At 38.8% G+C, this 18201-nt stretch overlaps 1 protein-coding gene across 2 annotated transcripts in view; it reads right to left on the bottom strand.

Moving 5' to 3' along the window:
- Nucleotides 1–17628, bottom strand: part of SMAP1 (small ArfGAP 1) — a 167630-nt gene extending 150002 nt beyond the window's left edge. The window contains exon 1 of one of the 2 annotated variants that reach the window (XM_059178391.1): nt 17320–17628. In XM_059178391.1, the coding sequence (XP_059034374.1) occupies nt 17320–17437 (118 nt within the window). In that variant the 5' untranslated portion in view covers nt 17438–17628. The remainder of the gene's footprint in view (nt 1–17319) is intronic. The other variant, XM_059178392.1, reaches the window with a different exon arrangement.
- Between the last annotated feature and the right edge of the window lie 573 nt (nt 17629–18201).

The following is an 18201-nucleotide window of genomic DNA, read 5'->3' as shown; positions in this document are numbered from 1 at the left end:
GGAGTGAATGCTGCTGCCTACCACTATACTCAGAGGAATGAATGTTGCCTGGTATTTTGTATTGTGGCCCAATGACTGGTCAAGAGAAAAATGTGAAAAAGACAGCCAACCCCTACCCCCCAAATGAAGGGGCAAATCATAAAAGAAAAAAAATGGACAATAAGCACATTAAAAGTGATTAATTTGGGGGTGCCTGAGTGGCTCAGTGGGTTAAAACCTCTGCCTTCAGCTCAGGTCATGATCCCAGGGTCCTGGGATTGAGCCCATGTCAGGCTCTTTGCTCAGCAGGGAGCCTGCTTCCCCCCGCCCCCCGGCTCTCCGCCTGTCTCTCTACCTACCTGTGATCTCTGTCAAATAAATTTTAAAAATCTTAAAAAAAAAAAAAATGATCACTTTTAAGAAATAAAACAGTGTGATAACAATTTTCACCAACCATATTAAGATAACTTCTCAAAAATATGAACACCAGTGACAGGCTGTGTGCAGTCAACCAGTCTTCATATACTACTGGTAGGAAGGTAAACTGGCCCCAAGATTCCTGGCAATACTAATCAAACAGGCTTTAATCTGTACACTCTAACATATACTTTTCACATATAAGACTCTGAGGAATTAATTTTGCGTGCCCAAAGCTTTGACAACAGGACTGTTTGTAACCACAAGTTCAAAAGCAAATGCCCATCAATGAGGGGACAGATTAGTTTAACATACTTTTATTTTAAAAGTACTTACTATTAGCAAGAATTTTATGAGAGAATAGATTTAAATGCCCTACAAAGTCCCACTATCCTTATTCTCAGCAAATGACTTCATCACCTAATTGTCCCTTACATTTCAGACCCCTGTTACTGGCCCCTGCCATATAAGCTGATCCTCATTCTTCCTGACTTTTTCTGCTAAAATTAAACACTTCATTCAAATTTGTTTTGAATCAAATTTTCCTCCAAATCTTCTATAAATATTTTTAACTATATAAGCTACTCTTCCTTCTTAGAAACCTTGCTTGTTCTTAGCCATGGAAAAGGAACACCTACTTGTTCCTGCCACTCTCCTGCTTCCACGCCACAGTGATCAGGGAGGGCATATGGCCCACGCTGGGCCAGTTCATCTCACCCAGGAATACAGTAAATGATCCAAGAGACAACTACCTGTAGGAACCAAATAATAGGTCACATAGACTTAGGAACTAGTGAGGTACAGGCAAGCACATGAATAAGGGAAAGTAGCCAATAAAGAATGAAGCAGGCAAGAAAAATCATGTGTTATAGACCCAAAGACACAGAGAGAGCCAAAACAGAGAAAAATGCTGCCTGAATCCATCTCAAGCTATGTACATCCTATTCATTCTGATATGACTAAGACAGAAACCATGGTAGGTATTGTTGATTTGCTCATACAACATCTATCCCACCCTATTTCTGGTATGCCTTCCTGTAGTCAGATGATGTCAAGCTAAGAAGCTCTATTTCTCAGATTCTTTTGGAGAGTTCTGAATGAGAATGTTTCCACCAATTAGATGCACTTATGCAATATTTGAAATCAAAAGTGAGGTGATTATCTTCCTGCCCTTTTTGGCGATTTCCTGTAGGAAGGCACGATCATAAAATGTCTGGTCTCTAGCCTCTTGGGTGTGAAGAAGCATTTTTGATGTGGATAATGGATAGACCCCACACTCCAGTACCTAATCACTGGTTTATAGATGTTGTAAGGCAGATGTAGCCTTCTAATCCCTGGACTACAGCTAATTTGGTGTTTTCTTAAATTCAACATTTCTAGTGACAGCCTCAAGGATAGTGGTTCCCTGGAAGGTCAATTCCACTGTTACCCGAGAGTCATTCCTACTTTTCTACCCTTTCCAGAGCATTTGTAAGCACTTGATTTCCTGTATTAAAGCATTTCTGTTAACACCTAGAATGTTCTGTTTTATATGCTAAAGCCCTATTAAAACGATCTCAACTTGAAACATACAAAAAGATTATATGATTACAGTATTCAAAGTCAGTGGCTTTTATAAATCTGATTAAAAGAAGTTTTACATAAGCTTTAAAAAAAGTTAGAAAATGAGAAATACTGGGTGAGGTCTTATTTTCCAGAAAGAGAATCACTAAAGTCATTTCATCACCTATGTAATATTTCTAAGTCCACTGAGATAAATTAGGTTTTCCTATATTGCTTGTATTGTGGTTATCTTTTGTAGATAATGTCTTAAACTGGCAATACACATTATTCTTCTGCCCAGGATGCTCTGCCCCTCCTCATCTATTCATTCAACAAAGAGTTACCTAGTGTAACTTAAGTGTCAGAAACAGAAAAAGACAAAAATCCCTGAATTCTTAACATTCTACAAAGGGAAATGATATTTAACAAAATTAAGTATATAGGGGCACCTGGGTGGCTCAGTCAGTTAAGTGTCTGAGTTAGGCTCAGGTCATGACCTCAGGGTCCTGGGATCAAGCACCACACAGGGCTCCACCCTCAGCGGGGCATCTGCTTATTCCTCTCCCTCTCCCTTCCCATGCCTGCCAACTCATGCACACGCACACATTCTCTCTCAAATAAATAAAATCTTTTTTTAAAAAGATTTTATTTATTTATTAGAGAGATGGAGAGAGACCACAAGTAGGCAGAGCAGCAGGCAGAGGGAGAGGGAGAAGCAAGCTCCACCAAGCAGGGAGCCCTATGTGGGGCTCAATCCCAGGACCCAACGATCATAACCTGAGCTGAAGGTAGCCACTTAACCAACTGAGCCACCCAGTGGCACCAATAAATAAAATCTTAAAAGAAAAAAAAAAAATCAAATATATAACTGAGTAAGGACCTAACTAAGTAAGGAGGGCCAGCCATATGCAGGTCTGGAAGAACATTCTCCAGGGACAGGAAATAGCAAATGTGAAGGCACTGAGATAGGAGCCAGATGACTATATTCAAGAGCACGGAGGTCAGTGTGGACCACTGTAAGGGCTCTGGCTTGGACTCCAACATATAAAAATAATAAATAGTTTCTGGTGCAGCAATGACATGATCTAACTATCAGATTTAACTTTTTAAAGATCACTCTGGCAGGGCACCTGGGTGGCACAGTCAAGTTGAGCATCTGACTCTTGGTTTGGCAGACTGTGATCTGAGGGTTACAGGATGAGGCCCATATTGGGCTCCAAGTTCAGCGCAGAGACTGCTTAGAACCCATTCTCTCTGTCTCCCTCTGCCCCTTCCCCCTGTGCTCACTCTCTCTCAAATAAATAGATAAATAAATCTTCAAAAATTTTTAAAAATAAATAAGCAAAGATCATTCTGGCAACTGTATTAGAATAGGCCACAGCAGGCAAGAATAAAAGCTAGGAGACCAGTTGGGAGAATACTGGAGTCAACATGGAGATAAATTCAAAGTTTGGAGCCAGAGCAAAAGGGGAGAGTAAAATGGGCAACATTGCCCACAGAGTAGGCTTAGAGAATGAAGATCAAGATTTCAGTTAAGACATGTTAATTTGGAGCTACTGAATGCACAGCCACATACAATTGGATGTTATCACTATGGAGTTCGGGGATAAGGTCTTCTGGTCTGAAGGTATATAACTGGGAATCGACATAGAGTCAATAGTTAAAAGCAAGAGACTGGCAAGGGAGTGAATAAAACAGAAAAGAAGTTCAAGAACTGAGTCATATGAGACAAGTCTCCCTCCTCTTCTGATTAAAAGAAAAAAAGAAAAAAAAAACAACATACCAATGCCCAGTGCTATTTTGCTTAAGTTAATTCTAGTTCTATTTCTATGCTCTACAATGGAAAGTTCTAAATAATACAGAAAGCTTTGCGGTCAGGATTCACACAATTTACACAACTTCAATTCATATGGCAATTAGCAGCTGTGCTTTACACACAACTGGTGTTCATAAAATACCTGTGAAATGGGGCACCTAGGTGGCTCAGTTGGTTGAGGGTCTGCCTTCGGCTTTGGTCATGATCTCAGAGTCCTGGGACTGAGTGCCATATCAGGCTCTCTGCTCATTGGGGAGTCTGCTTCTCCCTCTGCCTTTCACCCCAGTTCTGTTTTCTCTCTCTCTCAAATAAATAAACAAAATCTTAAAAAAAAACAACCTGTGAAATGAATACTCCTTTAAGTAACCCTTGGATAAAATCCAAGACAATAACAATGAGCATTAGAAGTTCTGGTGTATTTTCATGGTTTGTGCCAGTTCTTTTCAATGTGTTCTTGAAAAACAGGGTGATGGAGAAGTAAAATTAGAACATACATTACTGCGTTTTCAAATACTTTTTAACAACAGCTATACAGCACTAAAACAGTGCCATGATAATCCTTTTCTGACCAGCATCCTAAAATGATTAAAGGCCTATCATAAAGAGCCAACAGTTAATGTAATTATTCCTTAATCACACTGTCTTTGTAATCATAGTTTGATTTTTTTTTTAAACTTCTTCTGTTCTCTTGGTATGTTTACACAGACTCTGAACATATTAAGAACAGCTGATATATATTTAAAAATAGTCATTCAGTATAAGATTACCTTATATCCAGAAACATACTATCAATCAAGACTAGCTAATCAGTGCTATTCTTCCAACTGGGGAAAAAAAAACCCTGCAGACAAAGAACTGAACATATTTTATGTGCAGAGAGGACCCCTTACTTATTGGTAGTTTGAGTTTATTCCTTAAGCACAAAAACTAAAAAATTTTTTCTTAATTTTTATTATCAAAAATTTTCAAATATAGAATGGAAAGAAAGACTAGTATAGTGAATACCCACATACCCACTGTCCAGGTTCAACAATTGTTAAGATTTTGTCATATTTTCCATTTTTTATAAAGTATGGTAACTTCAGGCATCAAGATACCTCTTTTTCAGTATGAATTCCTAAAAAATATAAATTTTCTTCCCGTAACCACAATATTATCATAACTACTAAAATTAATAAGTTCTCACTGTCATCTAATATTTAGTATGTATTCTATTTCCCACAATTCTGTTTCCCCACAAAATTTTTTTGTAAAGATCTTTTTCAAAAAGTATCCTCTCAAGAATCAGGGAGGTGTGGTTAGTTATATCCCTTAAATTCCTTTTGACTTAGAAGAGTTCCCCTCCCAATTTTTTTCATATCATTGACTTTGTAAATATTAAACCCAGTTTTAATATAAAAAGTAATTACAACCTCCATTTAAAATATTTTCAAGTGACACATACATGTATTAAATGTCACTGATCAGTATAATGTTCCTTACCTCATGTGAATTCTGAAAATAATTTGAATAGGAGTATCAACATCTACCACAAAGATTATAGGTCAGTTGAGTGGGAATGGTTTATAAATCTGCCCCTTAGCTGGGCTAACAGTATTATTTGAGACTGATCTCTTCTCAAAAGCTTCAGAACCTTTTAAACCAGAAGAAGTTGGAATAGATCTGATGAACAAGTTTATTGAAACTGAACATAATGTTACTTTAGCCATTTATATAGGTTATACATATATCCATAAGCTTTATACATTCATTTAAATATATGAAAATATTTTTACATGTTTTTCCAGTTATTTTTAGATCTCACAAGGTGTGAACTGGCAGCCTGAAGGCATTCTTCCGCTATCTGAAGCATTTTTCACTGTGAAATTTAAGAACCTCAACTTTTTTTTTTTTTTTTTTTTTTGCCTTCTAGTATGTCTTGTAAGTTTTTCTGGACAGCTGGAAATGATGTACTGGATAAATGTAACTGCTGTGAACAGTTTTGGTAATGCAGTGGAAAAGCATCCCAAAGTTCTATCATTAGATCTCAGTCTTTCAGTAAGCCTCTGCCTCTCTACTATAAGTTTCTCAAATATCAGTGCCCCCTACCATGCCTATTCCATTCCCCATGAGATGGGATGGCTAGAATAGGCTGGAATTGGCATTTCCCTTCTCTCCTGTGAAAGGCTACAGTATCTGGAGTTAGATATTTCCCTTCCCCTAAGTCAGTTAAGCTCTAGTTAAATAGTTTCTCCAGAGGGCAGACCTTGCTAAGAACAGAATGCTCTGGTATAAATTTCCCTTTCGTTCCTTTTCTTACTTCCCCTGACAGAAGCATTAGATTTTTCTCCCATATTCACTGTTTAAGCTCCTAGAGATAAAACTCACAAAAGTATGGGGACTGTCCCCATAACTACACCCGCCTATAGTTTTTGACTCAGATTTGTCCACAGCGAGCTACAGCAACTTGTCAATTACAGTTTTCCTACCCCAGTACTTGTTCTCACAGAATTATGACTGAGTTGTGATCCTCTGTATTCGTTGATCTCACCTATTCTGGGGACAGCAGTTTGCCCTGTGACCTCACTTCTCTGAAAATCTAAGATGAGATGTTGATTTTTCAGTTTGCTCAGCTTTTTACATGTTGTTAGAACGGAGTGGAGACTCGAAGATCCTTCCAGTCTTGAAGCCAGGGTAAAAACTGGAAGCCCCCTCAACCATTTTTTTTTTTTTTTGAAAGCTAGACAAACATTTATTTTAGGTAAAAACCTTTGTTTCCTGTTGTTTATTGGCATACTTTACCAACTAAGTTAAAAACACTCAAAAGTATAATTGCCCAAATTTGAGACAAGAAATAAAAGGCCAAAAGAGAAGGCAAAAACCTGATAGCCTTGTCTTATCTATGGAAATAAAATCATTGTCTCCACTAAAAAACAAAGCCCAGATAACAACTTATTTTCAGTAAATAAACAACAGAAGGGAAACTACTTCTGCACAATAGTTGGGCACAATTTCCACAATGAAAAAACATTTAATCTAAAAATATGGGAAGAGTTATAGTAGAAACAGACTAGAAACCTTTGCTTATAGAAAATAATAATGCTAAAAAAGGAAACCACATTACAAGAGAATGTGTCTCTATCAAATATTTGGACAGTTTGAGTTTGGGGTTTTTTTGGTTTTTTTTTTTTTACTTCCTAGAGTAAGTACATCAAAAAGGTAACTCACATAATCAATTAAAACTTTAAGTTAAAAAACACTTAAAATTCAGAAAAATTCACAACAATAAAACTTAGGGAAAATCTGGAGGAGGAGTTTTCTTATATCTGAAACTTTGGATAACTCTCTTAAAAAGTAATTAGAAGAGCTAAAGAGTGTAATGCTAAGTGAAGGTAAGTCACGGAAAGACAAACACCCTATGATTTCACTCATGTGTAACTTAAGAAACAAACACATGAGCAAAGAAAAAAAGAGAGAGAGAGAGACAAACTAAGAAACACTCTTAACTACAGAAAACAAACTGATGGTTACCAGAAGGAAAATGGATGGGGGATGGGTGAAATAGGTGATGGGGATTAAAGAGTAATGTACAGAATTACTGAATCACTATACTGTACACCTGAAACTAATAATAACACTTATATTTTTAAGATGAGCTTGTTTTTTACTTTGTATTCAGTTTTTAATTTTAATTCCAGTATATCTTTAAAAATAATAAAAATAAAGTAATTGGAAGAGAAAACAAAAATGTTTGTAGGTCTAATCATACATGACTTAAGATTCAAATTTAACATTTACTGACTACCTACTTTCCCTCAAACCATACATGCCTCATGTCCATTATACCATGCAACAGTGACACAGACAATCCTATTAATATATCAATATTTATTAAAACTATACAAATTTAATACTAAAACTGTACACAGAGGGACATCTGGGTGGCTCAATCAGTTAAGCACCTGACTTCAGCTCAGGTCATGATTCCAGGGTCCTGGGATGAAGCCCCTCCCCTACCCCCAAAATCAGGCTCCCTTCTCAGCAGGGAGCCTACTTCTTCTCCCTCTCCCTTTGCCCCTCATCCCCTCCCCCCACTCATGTTCTCTCTCACTCTCTATCTCAAATAAAATCTTAAAAAAAAATTGCATCTTCTAATCCATGAACATAGTACATCTCTCCATTTCCTTATGTATGCTTTAATTTCTCTTAGCCATCTTTGTTAAGTTTATGGTATACAAATCTTGCATTTATTTTGTCAAATTTATTCCCAAGTTTTCGTATGTTTATGCTATTGTAAATAATTTTTATTTCAACTTCCATTTGTTTGTTGCTGGTATACAGAAATAGTTAACTTTTCTTTTTTTTTTTTTAAGATTTTTTATTTATTTCTTTGACAGAGAGAGATCACAAGTAGGCAGAGAGGCAGGCAGAGAGAGAGGAGGAAGCAGGCTCCCTGCTGAGCAGAGAGCCTGATGCGGGACTCGATCCCAGGACCCTGAGATCATGACCTGAGCCGAAGGCAGCGGCTTAACCCACTGAGCCACCCAGGCGCCCCAAGAAATAGTTAACTTTTCTATATTAACCTTAATGAAACTAAGTTATTGATTCTAATAGGGTTTTTTGGGTAAATTTCTAAAGATTTTCTACATAACTCACACTGTTGCAAAGAGTCTGTTAAATGATTCTTAACATGCATATTCTTTTAAAATAATTCCTATAAGAACTCCTAATTTGAATTGTACTAACTTCACTATCCTGTGCCATGTTAAGTACATGCACAGCAGCACCTTTAATAAAAATGTAAATTCAGTATGTAATTTTTATCACAAATCCACCTGTGGGAAGCAAAATAGTGATCCCCAAAGATGTCCATCTTTCAATTCCTCTAATCTGCAAATGTGTTACCTTCCGTGGCAAGAGATACTTTGCAATTGTATTTAAGTTAAGGACACTGAGGTGGAATTATCCTAGATTATCCAGGTAAACCCAACGTAATCACAAGCAACCTTAATAGAGCTACAGAAAGAGATGTACTGATGCAAGCACAGAAAGGCAGAAAGAGACCTGAAGATGACACACTGAATCTGGAAGAAGGGGTCATGAAGCAAACATCACAGATGATTTCTAGGAGCTGGAAATGATAAGGAAACAAACTTATTTCGGATTCTAACCTCCAGAACTATAAGATGATAATTTGTATTGTTTTAAGAAACTAAGTTTGTGATAATCTGTCATAGCAGCAATAGGAAATTAATATGCTTGTGATGATCATTTCTCTTTAAAAATTGTACTTCTGCTAGTTTTTTTGGCACTATTCACCATTACCATCCTTCACCAAAAGCAACTTTCAAGAGTAGAAATGCATGAACTAAAAAAAATCTAAACTAGACTAAACCATAATTTTTAATGACTGTTCTTGTACTGGAAGATAAAGCTATCCTAAATATGACTTTCCACAAAAGCTTTAAAATCCCCTTTATTTTCTTTTTAAGTTTGGGTTCAAGCTAATCACTGGTCCTTGAAATGCACTCTTTACAAAAGATCAGTGATAAACATCTGAAAGTCTTATCATCAATCACTCCTAAAAGCAATCACTTAGATCTCTTGTAAAAGGGAGACCAAAAATTGTCAAGGGGAGGAGGAAGATGCAAAGAGAATGGAGAATTACTAGAAGGCTTACAACTCTCTGCCTTTAAGATTCTCAAAGTCCTCACATTTACCATTCAAGATGTACATAAGCATAAAATCAGCACATATTTCCAAAAGCATCTTATCAAAACTCTGTCTTAAGTGAAATTTTTAAAATCATTTCTATATGGTACTAAGTATGACTAAATGGTATGTATGTATGGTACTATGTATGACTTAATGTATGGCTATTTATGGCTGTACAGTCTTAAAGTATGGCTTTAGTAGATGACTAGAACAGATAGTTATTTCTTTGATCTCACTGGCATTAAAGGGAAAAAGATTCAAACAAAAAGAGTCCTCAATCTATGAGGAATACTCTTGCAAGTTATATGGTATGGCTTGAGATAAAGATAATACTAGGTAAATCTGCTCAGGTAGACCTAAGTCATCAGTGAAAAGCTTTAAAAAGTATACAGGTTCGACCACGATCCAAAGTTCAGTAAGTCCCTAAAATACAAACCCTTAATAATACAATTTTTTAAAATTAGTAATAATAGTAAATACCAACATAGAAGTGACAAGAAGGATGGGTTTCAGAAAAGAACACAGATCACATCAGAGTTGAAATAAATCTTTGCAATAAGGCTCACAGAAGGGACAACTGGTCACCAAATGAGGCAAAGGCTGGATTCAAACCTAGCTTTACTAACAATCCAGGTCAGTGCTCTTTCAACTTTCAAGTTATTCTTATGGCTTAAAAATCCAGGGTAGATGATCAGTACCTGACCTAAGAATAGAACTGCAGAAAGAGAAAACAAAGAAACTATATGGAAGACCAAAAAACAAAACACACACTACAAAAGGATTCATCAAAATATTCAATTTGTAGAACAAAGTTTAGTGACCAGAAAAAAATTCTGCTTTGTTTGTACTAGTATTTTGAAGTTATGATAGTTCTGCTATTAAAAGCAAAGAAATAAGACAAAGACACTGTCCATGCTGCAACATATTTGGCCATTACCTCAGAAATACATTGTCAGCTTTAAGGTGATAAGTCTCTTCTATCACAAGATTTCAACTGCAAAAGCATGTGTTTTATCTTCCATGCCATCAAACATGCAGTTAAATAGCTCTGGAGCTAGATATTATAAATTCAAATCCTGATCCTACAGTCCATCTTGCTACTTCCATATCATCCCAATAAAGCCAGAATTTCCTCTAATGCTAATACCTGCTTCTCTGGGCTACCTGAGATACAATGAGATTCTAATATATCCTGTACAATATACTGGAGGAAAATACATATTATCAAATATGTTGGGAGGTTCACAAAACTACTCATCACTGGAATTTATGTATTACTGCAGAAGGATACCAAGCATAATTAGCAAAGAGAAAAGGTGCACGGAGCAAAGTTCAGGAGAAAACAGACACAAATGTCCAGGTGTCCCCTTCTGGTGGAGTTGCACCAGACACACTTAACTGTCTTAGTAATGATTTCTGACAAGTGTGAAATATTACCCATTAGAGACTCATCAGAGTCTCATTAGAGAATGATTCCTAGAGTACTGGAGGGAGGGTGAGAAGGGAGGGTTGTCACATAGGCACCCTTGCCTAGTAGATATGGAAATTCCAGACTCCCAGAAGGAAAGCAGACATTTAAAATAAACCACACAATTGTACAAACAGTTCGGACACAGTAAATGACTCTTACCACTTAGGGTAATGAGATATTCCCCAAATTCAAGTTCCCTGATGCCAGTCAAGGGCCAAATTTGCAAGTAAGGCCTGCTTCCAAAAGACTAACAGATTAGCAGATCCTTTAAAGCTTGGACCTTATCTACCTGTTCCCTGCTTTATCCCCAGCTGCTATGCCTGAAATACAATAACCTTAGGAAAATTACTTAAGTTCTGTGTGTCTCAGTTTCCTCATTTGTAAGATAGAATAGTATTACCTACCTCAAAAGGTTGTTTTGAGGATTAAATGAGTTAATATATTTAAAGTGCTCACAACATTGCCTGACAAGAAGAAAGCACCATATAACTTCTGTGTATGTGTAATGTTATTACGTGTTTTCTTTCTTTCTTTCTCTTTCTTTTTTTCTTTCTTTTGAACTTCCAACCTTATCTCTTACCTTCTTCTCCTCCTTCCTTCCTATCTTTTTCAAGTTACAGAGCTTTACCAACACTAAACTTTTAATGAGCTACAGTCTATGCATAGACCAGAATTTAACACATCATTGTCTCTTGTCTATTGAGATCCCTAACTAGTTTGTGGACCATACCCAGAACTTCTAAAAACACACAACAGTATTTGACATGAAATTTAAACTTTGGAGTGCCCAGAACATACTGATTTACCAACAAAATTATATATAGAGATACAGATATAGATATAGATAAAAATGTATACTAAATCAATTCTTTACAGGGGTCAGAACGTAAGGCAGTCAACAAAATGGCCTCCAAGTTGCTTTGCTCTTCTATTGGGAAATGGAAAAAAAAGTGAGTTGATGCTATCCAGTGAAGACTATTAGCAATAGTCATAGTAGTAACAACAGTAGGAAAAGACCTGAATTTATAAAATATATAATTAGAATGTCAAACATTTGCCCTTGCCTTAAAGAGACCATGGGTTCAAGTCCTTGTATGTCAATAAAGGTTATATAATATGTCTTGTGCAAGGCTATGTATATCTTGTATTGAAATCAAGTAATGAAAGATTTTAATCTTTTTTAAAAAATAACAAAGAAAAAGAACTAGGAGGGGGAAAACGGAAGGGGACAACATGCAGCCCAAGTTGCATCTGATGAGTCAGATAAAGGTCAGTGGTTTCTATCCCAGCTCTGATACCAGAAAAAACCTCAAGATCAGCAGAATTATAAGAACAACAGACCCATCAAACTGAAGGTTATTATTTTGGGGGAACTTTCAGATTTACAGTTTTCTTTAGATGAATTATAATCAGATTTCATTTATATATATTTATCCCACAAACATCAACATCATCATAAATATCATTTTCTCAGGGTGAACTTTACTTTTTAGTATGAATTACTTTAAATTAAGTTTATATGAGAACTCTTAAATATCAAACACTTAATGAAAATGCTCTCCATCCTCACTGCCTTGTAGTAGATTCCTGGTTTGAGTCTCACAACCTTCACTTCATGTTTCTACATTTAGAAATTAGAAAGCTAGAAGACTCTCTTGCCGGCAAGGTGCTGGACATATGTCTATCAGTTATTTGCATGTGGAAGGCACAAGTTCAACAAAGGCCATCTTTCTATAGTAAGGGCAATTGACAAAAATGTCTAATAGATATTGAATGGCTGCAGTAACCACAGTCCTGGTTCCCCCATCTGTTCACCAGTTTCATGGTGAGAAGCAGCTGTGGCAGGTGGTTGCAGTAGCAATGGTATTAGTATAAGGCCTTGAAACCACTAGTCCAGTAGTGGCTCCCTGATTTTTGCTCCTCCAGTCCTTCCAATGTAAGCATCCTATTCCTTAAAACAGCTACAGCTGTTCTGTTTCCTGCCCTATACCCCAACCTGCAACCAAATGACATTAGGTGAGTTCAGATCCTTATGCTCTTGCTCACACTACTGTTATAATTAGGTGACATGCCTGGAATCTCTCACCATTTCAGTTCTTCCTGACCTGCTACTATCAAATCTGGTCATGCTTAGAGAAAGCTTACCCTAAAAAGGCCACATGTAAACCTCTTATGTTCTCTTATCTCCCTGTAACTTGTATGTGCAGCTAACTGTGCCCTTCAATTCCTTTTCCATATGCTGAAATCCCACTCTACTTTCAGAATGTAGCTCCAACAAGACTCTCCTGTGAATACTTCCCAACAGGGTCACTCCACACGCCCATATGTGAACTCATTTCCACATATCCTGCTGCCTGCCCTCAGCTCTGTACTCATTCACATTCACTCATTCAAGGAGTTACATTAACCTACCACACTGTGTAGAGGGCTGGGGATACAAGCCTAAACAAGACAAACAAGATCTCTTCTCTCTTATAGATATTAATTCAACAGGGAAACAGATTACCCAATAAAACCAAATAATGTTTAATTACAACTGTAGTAAGTACAATAAAATATTCAGGATGTGTCTTAACATATAAAGGGAAACCTAACCTAATATGGGAGAACCATTTCCCTTCAAGAGACAGTTAAGCAGAACCTGAATGATACATAAAACTGATCAGGCAAAAAAAATTGTTAAAGAGCTTCCTAGGCAGAAAGGACAACATGTGCAAAGGTCTTGAGGCAGCATTCTAGGAACTATGAAGATAACCAACAGACAAAAGTCAGATGCAATAGGGACAAAAGCCCAAACTAGGTAGGGAGGATACTTCTTACAACCACTATTATAACACCTGGTACACTGTTTTGGAATTATTCATTTACAAAAATGCAGTCCTCATTACAAAACCTCCTTTAGGTCTTACTAATTTTCTTAGCCCCATAATCCAACAGTCCTTTGAGGTGTCCCCTCAAGTTAAGATCTGTGGAATGAAGAAACAAGTGCTTGATCTGGGCAAGGAGCTTACCCTCTTAATAAGAGACAGGTGAAACAAAACCAATCCCTTAAGGGTTCAAAAGCCTTATGTTTCTGAATATCCCAAAACTTACTGGGCAAGAGACACATTTTCATGCCAACACATGTTCAGAATCAAAATTAGTATTAACCATGAATTTAAATACTAAAAACTAAACTTTACATTGGCAAGGGGCCCTAAATCCTCACGGCTCCATAAAGTGCCACCAACTAATAACCAACAGAACTGCATTAAAACTCCCACAGAGTCACAAATAAGGCTAGGGAGAGGAAGTGCTGATCCATCTGCCTGTTCTTATTCTCCAGTTGCTCAACAGATCTGGAAAGTGTCGGATTATAAGCAGGAACCTGGCACCTATGCCATACTTTTCTCCTTCCTTACTTCCTAGATAATGTCAATTCAGAAAACACACACACTGGTGACTCAGTAAGAAAATGTCAAAATCCAATTGATATAACTTTGCCAACTATTATTATAAGTCAAGAGAACAGAGTAATCTTTAGCCCTAGACTTTAGTCTTTGGTACATGTTCTCAAAGAGTACTGGGGAAGTATTTTTTGGGAAAAAAAGAAAATTGAGTTAATTAAGAAATAGCTTCAAAAACACATGAAAAACTTGATGTAGTTTATTAGACAGTGAGGAAAACATTAATACATATATACAGTATGAAACCTCTTTATAATAGCTGATATGCAGAATAAGAACTGTTGCCTGTCTTTTAAAGATATATTTAATCAGAATTTCACTACCTACAATTACTGTGTCATCTGGCATATGTAACAATAAATCCAAAATCATTTAACAAGCCAAGAACTCTATTACAAGAGCTCTATAATAGGGTCAAAACATATAGAACACTTAAAAATTTTACAAAATAAATTTAACTTTATCAATAGTTCAATTATGTCAAATTTTTGAACTACTAGAACTATGAGATCAAGTCTAGTTAAACTTAACTGTGATATTTTTTCCTGGAAGACAAGATAAAACAGTGAAATAATTTAGAAGATCATTTTAATATTATTCAAGATTTAGTAGCATCAAGGAAAAACTAAGAGTTTTTCCAAATGATGCCTAGAGTTCATACCCTACACACTGCATCCTCAAACTCCTGATGCTAATCTCTTTTCTCCCCCTTTCTACATTTCTCAAAAACAAATCCACAAACAAAAGACCAAACAAAGCCAAAATAAAACCATTCACTCAATATATATCTATGGACCTCAGTGGCAATACAAACAGCAAACAAAACTAATGCTCCCTTTTCCTTCAGTTATAATAAAATTTTTGTTTTAAATTAAAAAGCACATGATTCTCCTCTCCTCACTTTAAAAATGAGAATGAAAATGTTACCATGTGGCCCATAAAGGACTTTTCAAAACCTATACATTTTTTTAAAAGATTTTATTCATTTGACAGAAAAATATACAGTGAGAAAGGGAACACAAGTAGTAGAAGAGGGAGAAGCAGGCTTCCCATGGAGCAGAGAGCCCCATGTGGGGCTCGATCCCAGGACCCTGGGATCATGACCTGAGCTGAAAGCAGAGGCTTTAACCCACTGAGCCACCCAGGTTCCCCCCAAGGCAGACCCTTAATGGCTGAGCCACCCAGGTGTCCCAAAACCTACACATCATTTTAAGAAGCATTAGTGAAAATCTGATTCTATATAGTACTTTTTGGGGGACAGAAATTTAAACAAAAATTATTTTTCACTTATTTCTATACCTAATGAAGGTACTAACTGAAACTGTTACTATTCAATTTTTAATAGATTTAATATATACTAACATCTCCTCTTAACCATGTTACTTATCACTCAAAATGCAGCTCATTTCTTTTTTTGGCCTTTTAAAGGTCCCATTTTTCAGTGTTTTACTAGTGCAGTGATGAGTAAGTGAGCCTCAATACATTATTCCACCCCCCCCAAAAAACCACACACATAATCAAAATCAAGCAAATACTGCCATAATAATCAGGCATTTTTAACTAATCACCTTAAAGGTTACAAAGAATAAAGGTAAGGTTGGGTCAGTCAAGTTACTGTGATACTGAAAAGTGCTTCTAAGATGGTCTAGTTAAACAGTATTCCCACATGATCTTCCAGTAATCAGGTACCTGTTGTGGTAGTGAAGTGACTTGCTGAGGCTGTGTGGCTTGGTCTAATCAAACATCGTCAGCCTACTGAAACGTGACTCATTGATACAGTATTGAGGAAGAACAGGAAAGCTTCAAGAAAAGTCTCAGTCAGTAACAGAAATCTGAAATGGCAATTCTCAAAGCCGGACTCCTGCTTTGGAGAACTACCCATTCTTCATCAAATAAACAAACCAATTAGCAAATAAGCAAGATCTTTTCCTAAACATATGACAGGTTTGTTTTTAAAAGTCTGAAACATTTTTCTCATGAGATTATTTATAAGACATTAAATATAAATCAGATCTCCAAACCCAAACATATAGGCTAAAAATAGTGTATCTATTTTAAAGGCTGAGGCAGAAGCCCTCCAACGGAACAAACTAAAATTAGGGTTTTTGTTGTTTTTTCTTTTTTTTTAAATTTCTGGATCTTTAAAAAACGCACCTGCAACGTTTTGAGCCACACAAACCAGTGTCCACATGTTCTCCCAAACCAACTGGGTAGAGATAATCTAATTATTAAAACCTTCAGGAACATAAGCCCACTATCCAAGAAATTCGTATTATGAAATTCCTCCTCATTCGGGTTAACACCCAGACTTTAAAAAAAAGAAAGAAATTACTACTACTACTACAACTAAAGACCCCTCCCCAATGGTCTCACTCAGTACAACTCCAACACACCAAAAAAGACCACCACACTCTTTGTCAGGAAGAAGCAAAAGCCCTGTACACAGCTGTCAGGTGGGCAGGCAGGTAGGGCTCCACCTGGGATACGGAGCATCGGAGCCCAGAGAGGGACGCCGCGGTCACTGGGGGAGGGTCGAGGCGGACACCGAGGCTAAGGGTGGCCCCACCCACGGATGTGCCTGCGAGCTGAGGCGGGAGGAGGGCAACCCTTAAACCCTAAGCACTGGCCAGGCAGTCGCCCCGCTCCGCGCTCCGAGCCGGGCTCCGGCTCCGGCCCCGGCCGGGTGGAGGGTCCGAGCATCGCTACGCCGGCACCGGCCCTGCCCCGGGGTCGGGAAGGACGGGAGGCTAGGGCTAGTGCCGGCGCCCAGGGGCCTGACCTCGCCGCCGCCTCTGGTGGAGGTGAGGGGCCACTCGAGCCCGAGCCCGCCCTCCCCTCTGGGCCGGGGCCGGCTAGGCGCTGCCGCGGCGTCCGCTCCGGCCCCAGCGGCCGCGGCGACGGGAAGGTCACCCGCCGCAGGAGGCCCCGACGAGGGGCGGCGACGTCCGCGCTACCTTTGGCCTCGCAGTCGGCGCAGTACTTGTTGTCCTCCTCCCTCAGCAGCTTGGACAGGATGAGCTGGTGCTGCTCGTTCAGCTTCTGAGCCTTCTCCCGGCAGGAGCGCGTCGCCATCTCGGCAGCGGGGCGGGAAAGAGCCCGGGGCAGCTACGGCGGCGGCGACTCCGGCAGGGGCTGGACAGCGTGAACACACCTGGAGCCGCCGGGACCGCGGGCGGACTCAGCCCAGGAAGCGGCGGCGGCGGCGGCGGCGGCAGCTGGAACTGGAGGAGGAGCGGCGGCGGCGGTGGCAGCGCCGACGTGTCCCGCCTCCTCGCCGGGCCGGCCCCGCACGCACCACCAGAGCAGGCGAGGGAGGGGGAGGGGGAAAGAGGGAGACGGAGCCGAGGCTTCCGGGTGGCGCCGCAGGAAGGAACCCAGGCGCTGGGCGCGTTGCGCATGCGCCGATCTTCCCGGGAATCCTGCCCGCGGGGACTTGCTGCCCTAGGCCCTTTGCCCAAGGTGATCCGAAGAGGGTACGTCGCACTGCCTGCTGTGGGCTTCCCCACTTTTGGGATGAGATTGTCCCAGAGGGCCTCGGGTAAAACCGGGTTAAGGAAGAACCTTTACAAAGAGGTGACTTTCACTTCCTCCCTTGCCTTTGCTCTTGGCGGGGCAACATTGGAAATGCTGGAATAAAGTGACTACGTGCATTCATGTATTCATTCATGTTTATTCACGTGCAGTTTTGAAACAGGAACTATTCTAGAAGTTGGAGGACACAGGTACGATAGAATAGTTAAAACAGCCCCTTACATTTTAAGGGAGAGAAGTAGTCTGGTAGTGACATGTATTAAGGGCTAACATTTATTGAGTGGTTACTCTGCCAAGAACTATTA

The sequence above is a fragment of the Mustela lutreola genome, chromosome 6, assembly GCF_030435805.1.
Source record: "Mustela lutreola isolate mMusLut2 chromosome 6, mMusLut2.pri, whole genome shotgun sequence".
NCBI classification, from domain to species: domain Eukaryota; kingdom Metazoa; phylum Chordata; class Mammalia; order Carnivora; family Mustelidae; genus Mustela; species Mustela lutreola.
Note: the sequence above shows the minus strand (reverse complement) of the source record. Positions and strands in the feature narration are given on the sequence as shown.